Here is a 22870-nt window from a genome sequence, read left to right on the forward strand (position 1 = left end):
TCACGGTCTGGCGAATATTCGGTTTTATCGGTAGCCAAATCAGCACGCGAATAAGAGAAGCCACCACGACGGTTAAGGGCGGACTCGAAAGGGAAGAAGAGGAGGGAGAGAAAGAGAGGATCGTCGAACGTTTGCCAGTGCTGCGTCAACGATGCAGAAAGCCCGAAGTGAAATTTGGGTCAGCATCAAGGAAAGAAAACGATCGTCAATATTTTTTCTCCGCGCCTAGCACATCGCTCTGCTCGGGATCATTCCTCTGATCCCCTGTTTTCGCCAAGTTGAACGTCGTCTTCCTTATCGAGCCCCGCCGTATGTCCTCGTTAGGGAAGGCAAAGTCGTTTGCCACAGCGAGCGGCATAAACCCTGCTCGAAAGGGTCGGAATCGACTATGGTGAAAGTTCCTATCCTCCCGTCTTCCTATCTCTTTTTTTTTCCTGACACATCTCACTCTTCAGTTTTGTACGTAATAAGAAGAACCGGCAAAACGAAAAATGACATTCTGCAAAATGACCTCGAAAAGAATGCATCTTCGACGCGGGCTATTTAGCAGACTAGTCGGCCTGAAAGCGCGATATCCGCTTTATACGCTCTCCTTCGCATCTCCTTCTACGCGCCTTCCATCATATATTCACTCGCCTCTACGGCGAACGTGTTTCGCTTCGTGACACTTTCGTTTCCTTCTGCGTTAGTGTTGATAGAAATATCTACGACTACTTGCCCGCGCTATACACACGCATGGCTTACGTATTACGTAAACTGGTTTTCCTGTTTTTCCCACCGAACGATGATAAATATTCGTTGCCTTTAAACTAGCCCGTCAGCTTTATAATCAAACCTGCCGTTTCGGTTTTCACGCTCGAAAGGCGCGCATATCGTGACACCTAATCGTAATATATCGATCACGCGGTTTAGCCTTTCGTAAAAACGTCAATATCGGCGGCCAGTGTATTGAAGCGGAATTATTGGCATGCGAATATTCCGCGGGCTCTCGCTTATCATTGCGATATATTCCCGTGAACATCGAAATTCTTTATGCTGCGGGTTTTTTTACAGCGTCACATATCAGTCGTTTGGATATTTCCTGTTCGCTGAATAAACGTTTCATTCGCGTATTATGTAAGATTTGTGATATAAAAAAAAAGATTTAAAAACATAATCTAATAATCAGAATTTTATAGCATTTTTTTCTTGATATGCTGCAGTTTTATTTGCATTTTTGTTACAATAAAAATTCAATATTTTTATAGATAATGTAACGATTTTATACATAACTCATGTTTTTACTATAAAAACATTGGTTGAAATTGTATTCACACATTGTATTCTGGCATAGATAATTTAAATTATTCCTCCAAACATGAAAAGGTGCAAAATCCTCCAATGCACATGTTGGTCGAGCTTTAATAAAGAGCGATGCGCGACAATCGAAATACATTATTAAGCGACTCACGATGTGTACAGGGTGCGTCACAGTGAATTTCGTCGTATTAAATGGGACTTTTTTGCCGGCACGTTTGGCAAGCCGAGACCAACCCTCTGTGTAATAACCGGGGGTGCCGTGGCCAAGTCCCACGAGGGCGGTGAATAAGGGCCGCACCGTGGACTGACTTCGTAGTAGTTAGATCGCGCAAACTTTTCGTACCCTACTCGCGTAATTTTCGAAGTTACGTCGTCGGGCTGCCCGCGTAATTTCCATAGTGTATATTATAAGCCGTTCGTGACCCGACCCGCAATGTTTTTTAATTTTTCTTCCTCATACTTGAGGAAGACGAGACTGACGCTTGCTCGAAATTACGTCATTCTATTCTAAGCCGTAAACAAAGTTAATGAAGTAATATATCTCTCGAATAAAAGTAAAATTGTACGATCTATCTACGCATACATCGGGAGAAACAAAATAAAAAAATTATATATAATATAAAAATATGCTCGTGTCGTTAAAATATTTCAAAAAGTAAGAATATACAATAAAAATATTATATATATTTATTATGTGTTGATGTATTTATTTCTAAGAATTGAAACATTGCGCGAACAAGAAGTGCGATTCAAGAAATCCAAGCGTGAACGTTTTCCTTTCTTTCACGTCATTCACTTGATTCTGTCTGTTTTTTTCCCACCGGGAGAGTTCAGTTCGCGCAGCATGCGTCGGAAACGTATCTCGGTTTTCTCGCGTCGCCCTGCTGCACACGGGACTGGAGCCGTAGTTGCGGAGTGCCCCTTTATTTTCATTTTCGTTGCTTCCCCCGTGGCGCTGTGTGTTTCTCCCTATATTTATCTAATAGCACCACGGACCACGAGTCGCTCTTCCATTCCCCTACTATCCACCCTTTCGCCGCACTTGCATACAGTCGGCCGCGCGCACTTTGCACCTCCATTATACGGGCAGTTTCCCTCCCCGCTCTGGCGTATCCTCGAAATAATTAAGAGTTCATTAAGCCAAGATTGATTGCTCTGTTTAGAGTCAGCCTGCGCCACGGCTCGAATTCTCCTCGCCTCTCCCCCCCCCCCTCTCTCTCTCTCTCTCTCTCTCTCACTTGCTCTCGTTCCCTCTTTTTCTCTGATAGTTGTATGACGCACGCGAATCTATGAATAGAAGATCATTGTTTATCAGCTGTCAGGTATTTCTCTCGCCATTTCTTCTTGCTTCTTATCGTTTATGTTTCTTTCTTTTTTTGCGCTAATTAATAATTATACGACATTAGTTTCAAATTAACTTTGCCGATAGTGAACAATTTCGCCCTCTTCACTAAGAGTTCCGCTTGCGACGCGTTTTATCATACATCTGACGCTTATTCATAATGTTTCATTGATTTCATATTATCTCACGAATAGATTTGACATCGAGATCCTCCTAAGGAATAGTGATTATCATTTTCCGACAAGAGGACATCGCACAATGTCGTGTCATCTTGTTATTCATTCGGAGGGATGATATGTAATGTCGTAAAAACTTAATGGAAAAAAATTTTGAAGATGAAGCAAGGACCATCGCAGTCAAGTTAAACCCTCTCGTCCATTTCTGCTTTACGGTAAGGAGGTCTGGGACGTCTCGGGGACGCCCTTAACAATACAAATGCTTGTCGTATTCTCAACAGGATCCGCGCAAACGACGTCGCTTGGCATTATGAAAATACCGGTCCCGGCGAAGTAAAGGGGCTCGCTGTTGTCGTTTCAGAGACGCGAATTATATTGGAAACAGTTTCAAGCTGAATCAGGTTCTAAATAACGACTAAGCACTTTATTGCAACTTCCATAGCAGTAGCAAACTTTACTATGATATTTATATATCCAATATTTACACATAACATATATGTATATATAGCAAACTTGTTGTAAAATCAATCTTTTTGCATTAAAAACTTTTTAAAAAGATTTAAAAAGACTTATATTTTTTTATAAAGCTCTAAATTTCTGTAAAACAGCGTTTTATAAAAAGACTTTTAAGCAAATGGAATATACGAAGAATTTTAAATATAAAATATATGAAAGATTTGAAGCATTTAATGCATCTCTTTTGTTAAATTATTTATATGTTGTGTCCTTTTTGTTCTTATATAATTCTTTATCTAATTTAATCTTTCAATATACATACACACACATACATACAAATGAAAAACAAGATATTTAATTAACATTTCAAAGCAGTATTACTTTAAATGAAATAGATATATCTTTATCCAAGTCCATGTGCAAGGGAGAAGTGTGAATCGGTGTAAGTCGAGTTTAATCGGCGAATTGCTAATCTAAGTTACTCGACGCACATCTTCTTACAAGTCACGCGCGCGAATGACTGATTTAAGTACCCAGGCTCTCCTGGATGGATTTGACAATAAGATCGAAGGAGAGGTTCGAAAGAAGAATAGTTACCTCCGAAGACCGATTCCCATTACGGTTATTACTCGTCGTCCGGAGTAACAAGAACCCGGTAGATTGCCTCAAATCACCGACTGCGATCCGCCTAGCAATCAAGCCACCCCGTTTTTCTCCATCCTACCCGCCATTCTAGGCTCTGACTATAAGTTACCTTCGGAACTCATTATCGATCGTCGCCCCGTATAACGAACTTTAAATCGATGATTGCACTAACGAGATGTCCAGGTGAGAACTCGCGCCTGCCTAATTCGCGAAACTTACAATTACATTACATCAGGTTTCACAGTCGGAGAGATTTCCTGGATAGAAGTATTTGTCTTTCATAAGTGCATAATTGCTTAAACTTTAAGATATCTTTGAAAAGTTTCTATAAATTTCTTTTCCTTCTACAACGTCGCGATCTGTACAGATTACACTGGATAATATAACGAAACAAGTATAATAAGAATAATTAAATTGTTGCAAGTGGAGACATGAATATCTCGTGACACAAATTGTCGAAATTTTATTTATTATAATAAACGCAACGACTTATCTTCTTGTGATATAAAAACCGTCGTGCCATTTAATTCGCGGCAAAACGTGTCGACGTAAAGTATTATTTTTTGCTGGCACTTTATCGTATGTGTTGGTAACTGAGTTGTCATATAAACTGCAAATTAAAAACCGAGTCGTAAGTAATTTCAAACAAAATGTCCTTCGTCCACTACCAAGCGCTCTTTTCTCCTCATCTATACGGTTCCTACCGTTTTCTTTTTTTTGAACCGCTTGAAAGCACGAAAAGCGAGAGCGGCGCGGCGTATCGTATTTACACAGCCAGCAGCAGCGACTGTGCTGACAGCCAGACGGCCGAGGGAAAGAGCAGCGGCCATTGTGTTCCAGTGGGTCACATATGAAACAGTGGTGCCGGTGGGACGAGAACAAACAGCTGTATGCCAACTTACTCGATTAAGGACGATTGAAACGAATCCCTTTTACCTATGGCGGTAGTATTTTACAGTAACTCGGCTTTATGTTTCGCGCAGACGTTGCAAATCGACATATCGTTTACAGATGTTTATGAAGAGAAACGTGCCTTGGTTCTACCAAATAAATTGTTCCATTATGTAATAAAAAGTTGTACCGAGATCTTTGTTTATATGTGAGGAAAGTGGAACGCTCGTGAAATTAAATCGTATGACGAAGAAAATCGTATGCACGTTTTGTGGCGATTAAATGTCGGGGAAAAGCGCGGCCTAGGCGGAGGTGACGCGTTGCCGAGAGCGAAACATTCCGTGATTGATGGAGTATACGAAATTGGAGCGACTTGATTGCCCGTGCAGATCAAAGCGCATCTGCATGTGACGCGTGACGTACACATATATCCAGCTGTAACGTGATCCAGCTCGATAGATTCGGTCTCGGTCCGCGAGTCACGGTAAGTTGAAACAAGGCGGCGCGTGTGCGATCGCGTGTCGCGTACGCGAATTTACGGTATCGCCGCCTGTCGATCGCGAACACTACCCCGATCGTGATCCAACGGCGATATATCTTTCGGAGCATGGATTCAATTCGAGCGAATATCGCGACGGTCGATGCTCCTGTACAATGCGCACGCTACGAGACGTACGGGGATACGACGCGAAGAAAGAACAGACGCAAGACGACGGAGGAAAGCTTGGAAAAATACGCGGGACTATGGGTTACGGTGATAAATCACCCTCGATCTTACTCGGGAGATCTTTTCAGGTTCTTGTTAGCGAAACGTCGGTCTTCGGGGTATTCTCGGCAAGCGGACGGACGGAGAAAACTGCCTGGGGTTAGGATCTGGCATAGGTTCCATCGGGTTGACGATAAGATGCAGTTCTTCACACGCAACAAAACACTACAAGATTCTGGTGACGTTATGGGTAATCCTACTTGACTAACATGAGCTAACCGTCTGGCGGTCGGAAGAAAAATTGCGGCTAGAAGTCCCCGCCGTAGGATTTCCGTTTCTCTGGAAAAAGTAAATTGCGGCCCATGCAGCCTAGCACTCTCGATAATTAAAGTGCCGTATTAGGAGCGTCCATCCAGGGCTGGGAAGGGGGAAAAGCAAGCGGAGAATGGGCCAGGCTAAACGGCTCAAATCCCTTTTCCCGATTGTCCTAACAACTTCGGCTCTATTTATTCTCATGAGTTTACTTAAGCCACGATCGAACGAGAATGCGGCGGTTTGGAAAGCGGAGGGAGAGATTCGGGTTTAGAGATTCAGCGACCGTATAATACCGATCAGAGGGTAATCGGTCCCTGCGAGAAAAAAAAGGGGGAAAAAAGCGGCTCTCTATCTATCTGCGAGCTGAGAGTTCACGGTCCGATAAGTAGCCCGTGAAATAAATTATTCGACGGGTACTCGAAGTCGCGCGACAAGAACGACGAAGCACGATCGGCGATACGTGAAATATATTGTAATTCGCACGCGCGTAACGTCCTCTGGACTCCTATCGGAGACAGTTAATTGTAATCTTCGGCACATAAACGCCCGGCTCCGTGCCGCGACTTATAATTACTCGACTTTTACATCGCGCTGGAATTCATAGCATGACCTACGTGCCGGGGACTACGTTGCCTTATCGTCCCTCCGTATCGACATCTATATTTTATTCCGGCCCGGTTATTCAAAGTTCTACATTTAACTCAGCGCGCTACGAAACTGCGAGTCTCGCGCGGGTCTCGGACGAGTAACGATTTTCAATAGAGGGCTGCAAATACCCTTATATGTGTCGCCGTTGTGGACAGCAGAACTCGGTGAATGTGCAGAAAACGCGGTATTGTCGAACGCTCAACGGCCTCGGCCGTTCTCCCTCGTCGTGTTCTCCATCGACCATGTTAGATAGAAGATAGAATGATCTTAGGCTAGACGGTTAAATAACTAGTGGACTTCGAGAACGAAACTAAAACTTTTCCTACAAAAGGTAAATAAAGAGAATTATTATTTGGCAGGAATGTTCTCGCGTAATACTGTGTCGTGCCAGTGGATAACGAGAGTATTTTGACGACGAGTAACAACACTGCCAACGGCTGGCCCAGCTGTGGCATTCTAATGCGCCGCCTTTCGGAACTTGATTCAGTGAATTGCGTTATTCAAATTCGCGGCCCTCGACGCCGTTTTCCCGACACGTCTCGCGAAAATGCGCGTCAGAGAAAAGGAAAGCTAGGATTGGTGCGTACAAGAGATCCGCTAAATTACCAGCAGTCTCGATGGTTCGCGAGAGCGAACAGACAGTCGACGACTGCTCGTATTTTTATCGCTATCGACTATCACATTAAGGTAACGAAAAGCTCGGAGCGCGTAGGAGGAATTAGCGTCGGCAGATGGTACGACAAAATGGATGGAATATAATGAGACTTTGCACATCGAGGTGCAGATACAGGAAGGAGAGAGATTAAATACGGTCTCCGAAAGTAGGAAAATAGAAGGAAAAGGAGAAAGGTATCATTTGTATGTGCAAAAGTAATGCGTGCGCACCGGTAACGCACGTGTGCCGGAGAAAGCGAACTACGAATACATATGTGGACACCGCGAACGTTTCATTTTCTCGGGATTAAGTAACCGCCGCGGCCGTTACGTACATGCGCTCGCCGCTATTAACGATTTAATTAGCGTAAGTTTTCATCTCTAGGATTACGAAGGAGTGGTGCGCGGGATGCTACTAGGGCAGGGGGCAAGAGGAAGGAAGAGCAAATGGTCAGTGGCGAGAACGGTGGAGGGAGGGTGGAAGAAAAGCGCGCACCCTCGTTTTTCACCGGAGTAGCCGGCTTATTATTGCGTTTTCGCGGATTACATGCCGGACTCGCGGCAATTTGCCGCTCGCGTGTAACGTAACGAGTGGAGAAGAGTGTCATTAATTGAGCGGGTTGTTCAAGGATTGTGAAAGAAACGGGCCGCGGGCTGTAGTAAAAGGAGCGCGAAATATACCGTTGAGGATGGACAAACAGAATGTCGTAATTTAATCCTGGCCAAAGTTTTTTCCCGGACGGAATATTTGTGCGCCGGAACGTTGCTTCTCGTTTCCCCGGAAACTGTAATTGGCGTTAATCTCGTTCCCACGTTCGGAGTAATGAACCGGACTGTTTATACGTGTACTCCTTCGCTCTCGAACTTTGTTGCACTTTTCTCGAACGAACGTTTATGGTAGCTGTTCAATCGGCAGTTTCCGCGACTCCGACGTCGAAGTGCAGTGCTTCTCATCTCGTTAAATCGTCGTTCGTTGTTTTGATTTAAGTAGAACTACTTGCAGTAAGAATATCACGTCTAGTAGATCCAAATAGACATGTTCGCGACACCAAACTCGAGTGGATTGGTCGACAGACACGCTAGAGAGACAACGACAAGGGTAGAAGCGAGAGAAAAAGGGAGCGAGGGAGGAGAGAGCTAGAGGGACCTCGCGCGCGCTCCGTGTGCTCTCTTCTCAAACTATTTATTCCGGCACAAATCGCATTACCAACTTGAACTGCAAAATTGACTTCGTCCAACTTTTACGGCGCCTTCGCCCTTACGCCCCTTCGACGCCACCCGCACGGTCAGAACTTCGACTTGTACGAGGGTTTACCAAACTCAGTTTAAGAAGAAGAAGAACTGTTTCAGCTACAGAGGGAGAGAGACGTATCTTGCGGGGGACTTTCTCTCCTCCTTCGTCGATATAAAATCGCGCGACGCGAGCTTCCGGCAGAATGGCAGTTTGAAAGTTCGGGCCGTCAGGAATAACGAACGGTATCGTAATCGTAGCTCATCATATGTTATACGCCTTCGCTCATCAATTCAGGCTTACGTACAAACTTAAACTAAATCTTTGCGTCACCTCCTTCACCACCGTCATTAATACCTCTTTGCCTGCAAATCGTCTTTCTTGCCTTCGTCCTAAATATTCGTTCTGCACGAAATTCATTAACGAGTTTCTCACGCGCGATACATTTTTCTTCAAATTCTTACATTTAATGTACAACCTTAATGACGCCCGTGCTCCCATTCTTCGCGGGCAAAGAGCTAAAGCGTTACTAGCGCAGAAAAACACTCGTTACGTCGTTTATGAGCTGGCGTTGTTCAATCCACCGTCTATCTACCGTAGTCGATCTAATTAGCCGGATAGATTTGCCCGACTGCAAATAATGTGTCTTTCTCATTTTTCCTCTCGGTTTTCTTCTCCTCTCCAAGTAATTCCATTTGATTTTAAGGGCGCGAATTTCACGAACAACCGCGCTTCAAGCGACGCGTCCAATTGGAAATCCGACAAACGTACCCCGATGACGGCACCGCAATTCGACGGTATCATTGTCGCGGGAATGTGCGCGCGATTGCGATTAATCAAAACGATAAACTATTCCTTATTAATAAGCCCTAAAGCGGTTCTCGCCCAAAGAGAGTGGGGCTATATATCACGGTGGAACAGATACCTTCTGGGCTGCGCATTAAAATTGAAATTAGCCACCCATTTGTCTTCCCGTTTGGCTTAATCGTGACTAGCCAGGTGATTTATGGTTTTCACTTCTGCCTGGCAAAGTGTAGTTTCCCTTGCCGGATAGGGTGCAACGCGTAATGCAATTCAAATCCGGCCGGAAAAAAAAGTTTCGGCGGTGAGCGCGATGAAAAGCATGCCGCTTATAGTCATATTGCGTGATCGCGCCATAACAGCTGTTGGAAAATAGTTTTGTTCAACTCGCGCGGAACTCCTTATTACGTTCTAAACGCGCGCGACCGTCTTGTGATATAATGTAATCGCGTTGTGTATCGCCTTGTGCCGTGATACATTGGCAACCGTTTTATATTCCTCCCTCTGCTCTCCATGAACATTCTACTGCGTTTTAATTGGCATTAACTGCCGTAAACTTAACGGCTCTCGGAGCTGCGTATTGGTGATGCGGAATTACAGTTAGCACCTGTGCTTTTCTACGGTCGCCATGAATATGCAAGGAGGCCTGCTCCGAGGTAGCATAACATTGATCGATAATAACAACAATGACTAATACATCGCGTGTATTATACATAAATATTCAAGTAGACAAGGATACACACATTGAATTCAGTGAATGATTATGTTATGGTAAAATATATAACGTTACACAAATGCAACAACTGCACAATACATAATATGATTAAAAGCGCTGATGCGTCAATTAGGAATCTGCGAAGTAAATAACATTTATGTAGACGATGCGAAAGTTTCACTGTATTGTCTCTCGAAGCACATATAAACTTCGGATATGAAATTTACGGAAAATCTCGTTACATAGATACGCCCGTAATAGCTTTCGCAACGCGTTCGAGGAAATGCAACAAAGGTTCCTGGTTCTATATCAGGTAAAACGTGCACTGTTTGCGAATACTTGCTCTAGTTTCCGATCACGTGGGAGTTAATGTGTGCGCTCAACCACATTCCGTATTTCATATTGATGTGCAGAACTTGATACTGATTTGCGTAACAAATCAGTACAACGGGTCATTTAAGTAGATGCGTAACATGTATATACAGTAAATTTCATGTGATTGTAAGTAATATTATGCTTAATCTCAAACTATTAATATCATTAGAATTGTTAAACTTAATATATGTGTTTACGTCTTCTTTTTAATTTCATCATTCCCATATATATTATAAATTTCCATATTTTTTTCTACGGACAAAACTAGTATTGCAGTTATATCGAAGTATACTTTTGAAAGCATGTTAATTTTGTATTATTTTTATTAATATGTTGTTTTAGTAATATGTTGGATTAGACATACAAAAAAGTTGAAAGTTTAACATCTATATACTCTCAAAAACAGAAAATTCGATTCTCAAACTCTCTAAAACATATATTTATATATTATTAATTTTATAAAGTTGTTTCATATCTCACGCATATATACGTGAGAAAAGATTATTCCATCTTTTTAAGAATGCTATGCATTACTAATATAGTTACGCAAAGAATTCGCCAGTCCTTCTTTTCATTTCCTAGTTATTTAACGAATCATGTTACATGGTACAACGTCTGATATATATTTAGTTCAAGGTAAACTGCACTCCCCGTCACCATAAATAGCGAAATGGTAACGTATAGAGGGGAGGGGAGTCGCACGAGGGTGGGGTCTATCAGTCTATCACTCTCGAAAGAAACGATCTGCGCTATTACAGGGAATAAGCATGTGTATACCGTTGTGTAATGCAGTGGTTTGCCGATCGCGCAATACAATCGAGATCCTGGGGCCTCGAAAGGTTTGTGAGCGGCTAAAAACGCGTCGGATGAATTAACGGTCAGTCGATCAGTGTCGCGGCTCAGATCGTCAATAAGCTTTCGGCTGTGTGTATCATGATGGAATTGATTTGGGTGCTCGTTCTGTTCCTCGTACATCCGTCCCAGCCGTCGCACCTCGAAGTGGTTTACCAATGGAAATATCTGGATTGGGTTTGGCCAAATACACTTCTGTCAGGGAAAAACTACACGCTGGGCAATGCTTTCACACAAGACGTGGATATCGACAGCCAAGGTCGTGTGTTCGTGACGAGTCCGCAGTGGTTGGATGGTGTACCAATTAGTTTATCTTTGGTGACTAAGGAGTACGGACTCGGCGGTCATTTACTCGTACCGTATCCCAATTGGTCCTGGCACACGCCGTTTAATTGTGACAACATTATATCTGTCTACAGACTGGCGGTAATCTTGCAGCTGATATTAGGCTGGATTTAATCGTAGCAAAAAAATTCTGAATACGGAATCCTTAAATATTCAAAATTTCGTTAATTCAAGATTTTTTCGCTCTGCAAATTAGGTGTTAAGTTTTGTAACAATAGAATTGATGGGATTGTGTACATAATCTTTAGATCGACGAGTGCAATCGCTTATGGGTGGTCGACACTGGCAGAGTAATGAGAAATGCAATTTGCCCTACGAAAATATTGATCTTCAATCTTGCCACGGATCAGCTAATCCATAAATACGTGGTACCGGATGAGCAAGTGCTGTACGGGAAAGCGGCATTAGTTACTCCAATCGTCGATGTCGGAAAAACGTGTCTCGATACTTATCTCTACGTGGCGGACGTGGATCAAAATGGACTAGTGATTTATGACTTATATCGCGACTATTCCTGGCGAGTAAACAACACGCGTGGTAACGCTTTCGGCCCGGATGAGGATGCTATGAATATTACAATCGCGGGCGAATGGTTTGATTTGACCGATGGTACGCTCGGTATGTCACTGTCGCCATTGGGATATTTTAATCAAAGGTATTAGTGCTAATTATAATTACCGTCATTTCTGAATAAGATAACTAGTAAATATTCGATTCGAGACTTGATCTGGATCCTATTAAAATTTTAATTAATTTAGTGTCAAGTACAAGTTATATTTTAATATGAAAATCGGTTTTTTATTTGGCATAACAAGATATGAAAATCAATTTGAATATACAATTTTTAGATTATTATAGATATTATCATTTTTTATGTGTCAGCAAAAAGAATCTAAAAATTTTTCTTATAAAATATCAAGTCAAAGTTTTTTATCTGATACAATTGCTAGTTTATACAATGACAAAAAATTGCTCGCCGTTTATCATAAATGTTTGTCACTTTCAGATATTTGTATTTTAACTCACTCGCCAGTTACTATCAGAAATATACGGACACGTTTTCATTGACGCGGAGCAAGTTCTGGGAGCCGGTGGTATTTCAATCAAATTACAAGCGCGCAAGCCAAGCGGGCGTGCAGGCAACCTCTCGAAGAGGCGTAATATTTTTCCAATTGGTCCAATTAACTGCCATTGCCTGTTGGGACATCGGGAAACCATTTACTCCGGAGAACGTCGTGATAATAGCACAAGACGAGGAGACTCTGCAGTACGTGAGCGGCATTAAGGTGATCACGAATAGGGCCGGCGAGGAAGAATTGTGGTTCAATACCAACAGGCTTCAGAAGACGATAAACATGAGTCTCAAGCCGACGGAGACAAACTTTCGAATAATTAGAGGCACGGTCGATGATATTATTCGGGGTACAAATTGCGAGCCATACGGCTATAGAACTCAAACACCAGACACTATCTTTTGGCATCAAATATAATTTGCCTTAAGAATATATCTCTCATTATTTCAACTTTGTAACATTCCTATATATTTTACTCTTGCATATTATTCGAGCATGCTATTATGACGCGAGAAGCAAAATTATCGAGCGTTATCCGTTGATGAAATACGTTAAAGATTGAAAGAAAAATTGTATAACGGCGCGTCTGTACAAAACTTTCCCACTTTCTCTTCCTTGCATCACATTTCGCGTCCAGAGACGGATTTGCAACTAAAAGCGACGGATCGTTTGCGTATCCGCGCACAGCCAGATAGAAGGACGGAGTGGCAGTCGGTCCTGCGAATGACAGCCGGAGCGTGTAGCAATTTAGTTAACCGTTTCATTGCTGCCTTTTGAGATGTAACGATGAGGTCTGTCGGTGACACGAGCGCCGCCGCGAATCCCGAATGTTTCGACAGGGTGGCTTGACGCCATGGGTATAAGAGGGGAAGGGAGAGTGTCGTGTTCGTAGCGGGTAAAGCGAGAGAGACGAAAGGGGGCAGGAAGGAACGACGCGACGAGTTTCTTACCAGGGTGATTCGACGAAGTTTTACCGAGCTTTTACCGGTGCGCTGTCGATTTCGCGCGGATGGCGGGTCCGGAATAAATGCGCATTCACGGGGAATTGTTCGCGTTCGTAGATACCCCCCAAGATATCCAATAGGGCGCGCGCAATTCCGGGAAATTCGTGTCACCTACTTCTCTTTCCACGGCGCGATTCGGCGTGTGACTAATGGCGGCATATTCATGGCGCAACCTCGTCCCTTTTCCGGCACCCCCGCGACACTACCCGATCCTCCCTCTTACGAAGCTCTGGCAGTTAACCTCAGACAACCCCTTCGTCGCGATAATATACGGCCGCCCTTAAATTTTCGTTCCCCTCCAGCGTGCTTGCCTGGCCTATCTCACCACGTGGAGCAAGAGAGCACACGTTCTTCTTTCCTTAGAAATAACTTGGCTAACCCCTGCGATTATTATTGCGAGGTCGAGCCGATTTTTATAGCGATCACGTTGGCACATTTATAATGAGGATATCATGGGACGTAAAACAAACGTGAGATATTGCGTCCTTAAGCTCCATCCATGCGAAAGTACACGTGTCGTCTTTGTGTTTTGAACGTATCGACCTTTGTTTATCTCTTTATACAACGTATGAATATTAATCGATTATGCTAGAATAACACAGCACACTGGACTCTGGGCGTATAATAAAGCATTTTCCACGGCACAATGTCGAGCGTTCTCTCGCGATCAAAGTCGTTGTATAGCTTAAAGGTAGGATGTAGAATTATTTAAAGTAGTTACATTTCATCGCAGGTGTGTCCGCGGCACAAGAAGAAAATCTCTCAAACGTTTTTACGAGGATAGTTTTAAAACGACTTTACGAGACCGAAATAATGGCTTGAAATTTCAAAATAAATTTGCATCTCTGTTTTACTGCTTTTGATATACATAACTATTATACACTACTAGCATTTGGCACTGATATTCGCGTGTATATGAGTCTGAGTGACCTAGACAATGCTTTACGCTCGCTGTCGACGATGTAACATCGCGAAACGCGCCTGCCTTTCTAAAGAAAGGCATGTGTGATTTACTCTCTCTCTCTCTCTTTCTCTCTCTCTCTCTCTCTCTCTCTTTTTGCGTATATTATACTTTCATTATTATAAAATGAATACTCACGAAGCAGTCACGCACTTATGCAATATATACTTGAACAATTTTCAAGGAGATATGATGACATTTTATGATGCAATCTAAGTTGTTTTTGAAATATTGCATTAATTTACATTATTATAATACATTTTTTAATAATGTGCAAAATTCATCGTCGACTTTTAATTATTCTCAACCTTAACGTTCTTTCGAGCTATTTATGTGTGTATGAGACCATAGTACGTAAAAGACCATAGTGTTAAGTAATTAAATTATACCATAATACTCGATATTTCGCCGAGTAGTGATGATCTGGTGAGTGAGCTGTATACGACATTCGCGAAGCGAAGCGTAACGAGCGTACGAAACAACGAACGCGTGACGTCGGTCTGCAAATTCGGCAGAATCATCGTGGCATACTCGGGCCGGCCAATGGAACGCCAGGCGAGAATTTCGGGCATCTACCGCGTCTTTATTAAGGCTGGCTCGTCTATAATTCACAGGAGTGGCCTAGGCCGGCTGACAGTGCCGGACTCACTGGCCGCATAAACACACCGGCGTCTCGCGCAGAGGGGTGGCACGGCGTGCGCGCACCGCACCGTGTGTGCCACGCATTGCGGTTGTCAGCCCTAGTCAACGTGTAATTTACTAGCGCATCCCTGCCCTCCTCCCGCCTGGCACGACGCAGATGCAGTCGCCGGTTTCGATGCAGCGGCTGGACCGTCGCGGCAGCAGCCAACAGCAGCAGCAACGGCAACAACAACAACAAGGTTGGCAATAGTGAACGTCGTTACCGTTCCCGCTGCTATTGCTGCTGCGACTAGTTACGATGCAAGTGGATAACGCTGGTGCACACCGGCGGGAACCGGCCGCTGACCACTTGGAGCCCGACGACCGCAGGGCAGCTATAAACCAGCGAAGTACACACTACGTCTACCGAAACGGCCGGAACTTTCGAGCTGTCGCGCCGAGATGATCGTCGGGATTATCTACCGCTTTCGTGTCTACGCATTTCTCGCGGAATATCGGGCAACTTTCCGCTTTGTCAACCCTCTATCGCTCTCTCACCCGCCTTTCTCTTCATTTATTTCTATATTTCGTGTAAACATTTTTTTATTCCACTTGTAGTTGATAACATGTGATCATCAGTAATTTATATCTCGGATCCATCATATTATATACTTTTGGAATTCTTATTAACAAGATTATTGAAATGCTATTTTTACTTTAATTACATCTTATATCATAAAAGTATTTTAACGACTTTTAATAAACGTACGACACTTTATTTCTTTTTTTAGTTTTGCTGTGAAGAGAACGTGTACTGAGATAAATCAAATCATACATTTAGTTATTTGTCTTCAGGTACTACTACATGTATGAGCTATACTCACTCACTTTCTCTTTCGGAATCTCGCAAGTAGCTCGTTTCCTCTTACCTCACGCACCGCCCGTACAACGCTCGGTCGAAATGACATTTGCTCCCGGGAACCGGTCTCTTACGTTCGCAACCGTTCGTTATCGTTAGTTCCGCCTGGCGTGGCGCGTTCGCAACGTAAATACACGTATGTAGGCGCAGCGCCGTGGAGAGAGAGAGGTAGAGAACACGGAGAGTTTCATGTGAAGGTGCGGCTGCTTTACCTCCTGCCATTCGTTACCTTTGCCGCAAATGCACGCGTCTGGCTGTGGATGTGCGACGCGACAGCAACGTTTACGAGTGTAAATAACGGGGCCGCGGCACGTTCCACTCTATTTTTTTTTCAAGCCTTCGCGATTCACACTACAATCTCTTCGTCGAATATTACGAGAACTAGTCATCATCATCCTATATGATTCTTTTCGAATAACTTTTAGTTCCGATGTACGTTTATATCGGGTCTTATACGAAAGTATGTTCACGACTGGTCGCGCTTTTACTTGAATCGGAGAGAAGAAAATAGAGTTCGCGTGCAATTAAAATAATTTTCACCATTTACAAACGAAAGTGCAACGGACTAGCTAAAGTTCGGAAGAGTTAATTTGTAAAACGGCCCATTCAGTTAAATTACCTCGGATCTTTGTTGTAAAACTTCCTCTCTCTTGAAAATTGCCGGATCATCAAGCGCGTATCACTTGTACATTCACCGCCAAAGCGCCGTAATCTCGGCACGATACGGTTTTAGAGGTTTCCTGCCCTAAGGATTCTTGTCTGCGAGTATGAATGCATAAACTAAACCCCTACCGTGCTGCTCGCCAATTTTCGTACGTCGATGTATCGTGAGAGGAACGATTGTTGTAGAGCGCGGCCGTAATGAATAGCTCGGGTGGAAATATACCGGGTCAGATGCAGGTACCAATGGAAGACAGCCCGACGGCTGCAGCGAGCGCAGCGCAGGGGAGGGGGGCAGGAAGGGGAGGAGAGGGAGGAGGTATGGGCGCAATCAGCGCGATGATAACCAGTATTATCGCGTCAACCCATCCCATGCCGTCGATCTCCGCGTAATTCCCGAGGGTTCTATTTGTGACGAGAACAAGCGGCTAATATGACGGCAATCCAGGATGATGAATTCACGGGTTGTGTTATTTATTTCTAGCGATACAGAGAGCCTAACGATTGGCCAAAATGATATAATAAAAATCAGTTTGGAAAACTCTTGAATGTTTGCACTTTCAATCAAATTCTCGTCTCTCTTCCGCGTCGATGTTTATTCGTGTTTATTTTTCAACCGAATCATCTAACGTTCTTTTCCAAGATAAAAGCAGTAGTCTTAATTTGCAAGTAATTTCCAAGTCAAATTTGCATCAGTTTCTCTCTCGTGATTACACTGTGATTACATTCTTACACTTTGCTCTTATGCGCAAGTAAGCTACATTTGGTTATTTGCTTTTTACTCGCTCGCGTGTACGGAAGATAGAAGCTTCTAGAAACTCGCGAGTGAGTTTTCATCGAGAGGAAAACTAAGGAAGACGCGACTAACAGCTGGATGAAACTTTCTTGCGTGGCATACAAAGTAAACTTGCTAACGCTGTCCCTCACTCACTAACCCGCTTTTCTCTCGGCGTCTCTATTTCCCTCTTCTCCGCGTCGCGTAATATTTCCGTCCATTTGCATCCATACATACGCCTCGCTATGTATATATATATATGTGTGTGTGTGTGTGTGTGTGTGTGTGTGTGTGTGTGTGTGTGTGTGTGTGTGTGTGTGTGTGTGTGTGTGTGTATGCACGCGAAATCCATTATTTACGTCCCTCTACTGCCAGCAAGTACCCTATTTATTTCTATATGAATTTTGGGAAACGAGAACAACGATTTTAATAATGCCGACGAATACGGGTTACTGCCCAAAAGGAATTCTTCTCATATATATGAAATTCAATTTTGCCAAAAAAATTAATGTATTAAAGGACTAGATATATATATATATATATATATAATATAAACCATTCGCATTAAATGTATGTTTATTAGACATATTTTTATTTCTTTTATTTGGTCCTCTTTTTAACGAATATATTTTATCGTTTGAGGAATCATTATCACTCAGCTCATGCTGAAGCACGTTGGAACAATATTTAACTTTCGCGATGAAAGATTTTTATGATCTTTTGCTTAAATAGTTGAAGATAATCATGATACTTCGCTATCAGCATACTAGAATCTACCTCACCGTTGGATGGCAAAGTCGTTCTTGGAGTTAAATAAACTTTACGTATATCCTTTTTACGTGATGAGACACGTGTATGGTTCTCACAAGTGAGTCTTTTACATCTCACAATTTATTCGACATCGTTTTTTACGTTCTTCGCTCAATTGAATATCGTGAATAATAATTTCTCAATTTACATAAAAAAAGAACACGATAGCTCCTTGACATATTCGTATCTAGTATCTAAGTAGGTTGGTTAGGTTGTTGCGCAAAAATTGTTAACATTACTTTATGAAATGACAAGCAACCACTTCTTCCAGCGAGTAAACTCGCTGGCAAAAAAAACTCCGTAGTTGTTTCCTAACAAGAGTCGAATCGAGGATCGGTGTTTTTATCAGTTGCGTGTGAGCGCTACGTATGAAAACTTCCATCCGCTCACGCCCTGTTTCCTGTTACGAAGATGATGGCTAGATAGACGAAAGGGCGCGGAGCGAGGTGGAAGCCGGAGAGGAAGTTGTTGGACCATGTCGACTGCTTCCCAAGCCAGTCGAAGTGGACCTATCGACTCGAAACGAGTGTGCTCGACGTTAAAATCCCGGTCGCTGCTCCCGTTTCTAAGCCTCCCCTCTACTCACCGTCACATTACTCTTTCTCTCTTTCTCTTATTCCGTCAACTTTCTACCTTCCCTTCGTATGTACAGACGCGCGCGCGCGCGCTCGTGCTGGTCTGTTCACTCGTGTTAGTGTAAACGATGCAATGGGGGTGGACACGGTCCAGCAAATCCGAAATCCCCTTTTCCTCGATATAAAGCTTCGGTCCCTTTTTTCGGTTTTGACCCTCCACACGGCGAGACTTCGCGCCGCTACTACTCTGTGTGAGCAAAGTATTGGAGCTACTGATAAAACCGAGTTGTAACAAACGGAATCGACACTGTCAGGTCAGACTCTCACACGTAAAAGCGCGCACACATCGAGTGTAGAATTTAATTTCAAACTAGACGCTAACTTTAACGTTTGACGTATCTCTCGATAATTTTAAATGTCAAGATTGAATTTTATTTATTATTCGATTTCAATAATCGAATATACTGATTTTAATGGAGCTTATTATGATTGTTCTCTTCACGAGTTTATAATAATTTGAAACAAAATTGATACCTTTCCATTTCGTTTAAATCTGTCATATTGCTCTATATAAATGATAAATGTAAATATAACAAATAAAGATATAAATATAAATATAAATAGAAATAGAAATATAAATATAAAAAGATAAATGTAATACAGATATATAACAGATGAATATAAAAGATAAATGTATAATATTTATTGCAAGATAAAATAATATTTTTTTTTCAATAATTCCGAAAATTATCACAAATATTTGCAAAGATATGAAATGTTGCGATTGTATTGCATTAATTATCTGCAGATATATCATCGTGACACACATCGCTGACGAATGAGCTATATTTAGACAGTGCTGACAAAGAGGAGATAGTCGATAGGGATGGCATTTCTTCACAGGGGAGTGACAATATTATTCTGTTTCAGGGTGTGACGGGCGACCGGCTGGCCGGGGGCGCCGCACACCTCCTCCATCTCTTCTTCTTCTTGCCACGACCACAACACACAATGTAACAACAACTACTACTACTACTACTACTACTACTACTACTACCACTACTACTACTACTACCACTACTAGTGTCGTCCGCGCGAACCACGTTCTCAATGTACTCGATGTGGTACGTCATCATATCCCTACTCGGTGTCTCTCAAGATGTGTCATTAAGTTTTAAACGTATCTCACTCTTTTACGTTCTCGTGTCTCACAATTAGTATTTATCTTCTTGATGTTTTGATGGGAGACTCCTGCGAGAGGCCAAGATCTGCCTTCGCCATTAAACGAACGTGAACCCGAGAGAGTGCTCTGTCTATTGGCAATCGCGTCGAATTTGGTGGAACGTGTTCGAAATACACGTTTGCGTTATTCGGCACAAATTTTCACGATTCAAAATTGTTCCTTATAGTGTCGTCTTGATGACGCGCTTTGGCAGAGGCATTCTTCGTGCGCACGTACGTATTTACACATTATATTCAACATTGTGTATACGTTTTGTATATATTCCGCATTACATATATATATATATATATATATATATATATATATATACATATATATTTATTTACGTATATATATATATATATGTATTGGCGAATCTTCACTGTTCGCTGAATTCCGTTACAATGTGACTTGTGGTTGGTTAAGTTTCGTTGGTTTATCGATGTTCGATGTTGACTGCTATTGTTGGTTGTTAGGTGTTTAGTGGTCATTCTGTGTTGGTGCTCACCCCCTACCGACTACTCCTTATTCTCTGTGCCGATGACGAGGCACCCTACCCATTTCCGCAACACGAATTCCTTAACTTGATGTTAGAAGTTACAATATCAAGCTTGCCTGCTGCCATCTTCTCTACAGACGTGAGTGGCCTTCGAATTTATTGATAGATAGGGGATGGTAAGATTTTCAATAAATATCTATTTTCTCAATAAGAGCATGCTATTAGTAATTATAAGAGATGGAGAACTATTATAAATTTGCATGATACGATATAATGCATATAATCGAATTTTCAATTTACGTTAATGTGTCGTTTACGAAATAATGCTCTAAAAGAGTTTACAAAAAAGTTTTAAATAAATATTTTTTAAAATTGACGGACAGAAGTAAATAAATGTTAAATTGATTTAGAAGATGGAGATATATATACCAGATTGAGAACAAGATTTTCATATGGAGGAAAAAAATGCCTTCTAAAAAATCATTTCTCATCTAGCAATGCACAGCTTAGGAATGAGCAGCATTTGATTAATTAACACGAATAGTACTATTATATCTTTCTTCTCGCGCATGCATATACATTTTCTTCGTTTCATCGAACATGTTTCTGAATATTAAAGGCCTTGAGCTCAGCTGTGTTTTATTTTATTCTTTACATGCCAATGCATTTCAATAACAAGTTAGCCTATCTTCTTTAGCTTAGCCATTTGTTAAATAACAATTTTAATGATAGAAATATATCACGGTATAAACAAATCATCAGCAAGCTGATGTAATGGGTAAATATATGTAAATGAGTCGATAATTATATTTGCCTGTAAATATTGCCCTCTAAATATGTTTTACATCTGCAACGGTATAATTAAGCTGAGAGCTTACTACACGTTTGGCTCATTCTTTTAATGAGCTAGGGAAACGGTAGCAAACACTGGTCCGATGGCGGGTTAATCTGTGGTTGAAGCGCTTGAATTCTTAACGAGAACATACTGGAAAGCGGCAGCAAAGAGAAGACATACTTTTTAAAACAATTACACGAGTAGACAGCATGAAATTGGATGCTTTAACGTGAATACTAGATGTTGACGTTTCTACGTGAGGCGTGACATGATCTTTAATATATATAAGAGATAATATACACTCTAAATGACTATAATTATAATGAAAGATAACGAAAAAGTCGAAATTTATAATTTATAAATAAAGATGACGAGATTATATATTATAAAATCTAAATTTCTAAAAAAATGTTTTGAAAAAACTAGGAATTAAAAGAAGATACGATAAAATGCGATATGTGACAAAAATATTTATTGCGCTTCCTCTCCATTTTCTTCGAATTATGCGATCGATCGTAGCAAATTACGTTCCAAACTTCCAATTTCCCTCGGAACTGGTCGCTGGCACTTTATTCTATTTGATAGCGATGGCGAGAGCCGTGGTGAGCAAATGGCTCCTGACAACGACGTATGTGAGAAAGGGATGCAGCTAGCCCGGAAGCATTTATTTGCCGGCGGGAGTTCTTCGTAGTTTTACAATGTGGTCGCGCGACGTTTCCGCAAAGGCAGCTCGATTTCAGGCGCGCCCCGATAATATTAAAAAGTAATTGGATTGCGAGCCGAATGATAGTTGTTGCCGATTTGGTCGCGCAACCGTATGACCGAAGAAGGGACGGTAAAATCGGTATTAGGGAGGAAGGGAGGAAGGGAGGAAAGAGAGAGACAAGGGGAGGTAAAGGGAGGAACAGAAAGGAGGGAGCGGATACGCGAGCGTCCGTAGACCGGAATAATGGACAGTCGTTAAATTTAATTGGCACATAATTATCGGGAATCCAGGCACCAAGCAGATCGCCGCACGCCACCAATCGTCGCAATCCCATTGCTCGGGCTTTAATATCGAGGAAATTCGCAGAGAAAGGGGGAAAACACACATTCTATTTCACCGTGGTAGAACCAGGCTCGGCGTTTGCGGTTTGTGCCGGCCTAACGAGTCTGGGAATCGACCTGCCCTTCATCCAAAATCGCGTTCTCTAACGCGGCCGCGTCGTTTCCTTCCCTTTTATCTATCTCTCTGGCCGCGTCAAAACACTTGCCGTTGCTTTTATTTCTCTCGAAGCGTATCAACGCGTCCGCGCGATCTCCCTCGACTTTGAACATTCCTACGACTAGATTGAATCCTTGCAGAATACAATTTATCTGGAGACGCCTTTCGAGCTGCGGACTCATTATTGACGAAAAGCGCACTTGAATAGAACAATTAAAGCGTTGTGTATGTGTGTGAAATGGCGGAGATGGAAGGACATAC

The 22870-nt window shown here is 42.3% G+C and overlaps 2 protein-coding genes and 1 long non-coding RNA gene across 9 annotated transcripts in view; 2 read left to right on the forward strand and 1 right to left on the reverse strand.

Annotated features, from left to right (window-relative positions):
* Positions 1 to 22870, reverse strand: part of LOC140663148 (uncharacterized) — a 304620-nt gene that overhangs the window by 186770 nt on the left and 94980 nt on the right. The window lies entirely within an intron of this gene.
* LOC140663146 (CUGBP Elav-like family member 3) overlaps positions 1 to 22870 on the forward strand; it is a 353573-nt gene that overhangs the window by 137471 nt on the left and 193232 nt on the right. The gene's annotated exons all lie outside the window — the stretch shown is intronic.
* On the forward strand, positions 10626 to 21791 carry LOC140663142 (dopaminechrome tautomerase). 2 transcript variants are annotated; one of them, XM_072887095.1, is made up of 5 exons: positions 10626 to 11532; positions 11700 to 12106; positions 12458 to 19163; positions 19780 to 20304; positions 20548 to 21791. In XM_072887095.1, exons 1-3 carry the CDS (start codon positions 11188 to 11190, stop codon positions 12939 to 12941), a joined length of 1236 nt encoding a protein of 411 aa, XP_072743196.1. In that variant the 5' UTR covers positions 10626 to 11187; the 3' UTR covers positions 12942 to 19163; positions 19780 to 20304; positions 20548 to 21791. The 2 variants fall into 2 exon arrangements, with proteins under 2 accessions (XP_072743196.1, XP_072743195.1); XM_072887094.1 differs by having other exon boundaries at positions 19780 to 19973.

The sequence above is a fragment of the Anoplolepis gracilipes genome, chromosome 2 (genome assembly GCF_047496725.1).
Source record: "Anoplolepis gracilipes chromosome 2, ASM4749672v1, whole genome shotgun sequence".
Lineage (NCBI taxonomy): Eukaryota > Metazoa > Arthropoda > Insecta > Hymenoptera > Formicidae > Anoplolepis > Anoplolepis gracilipes.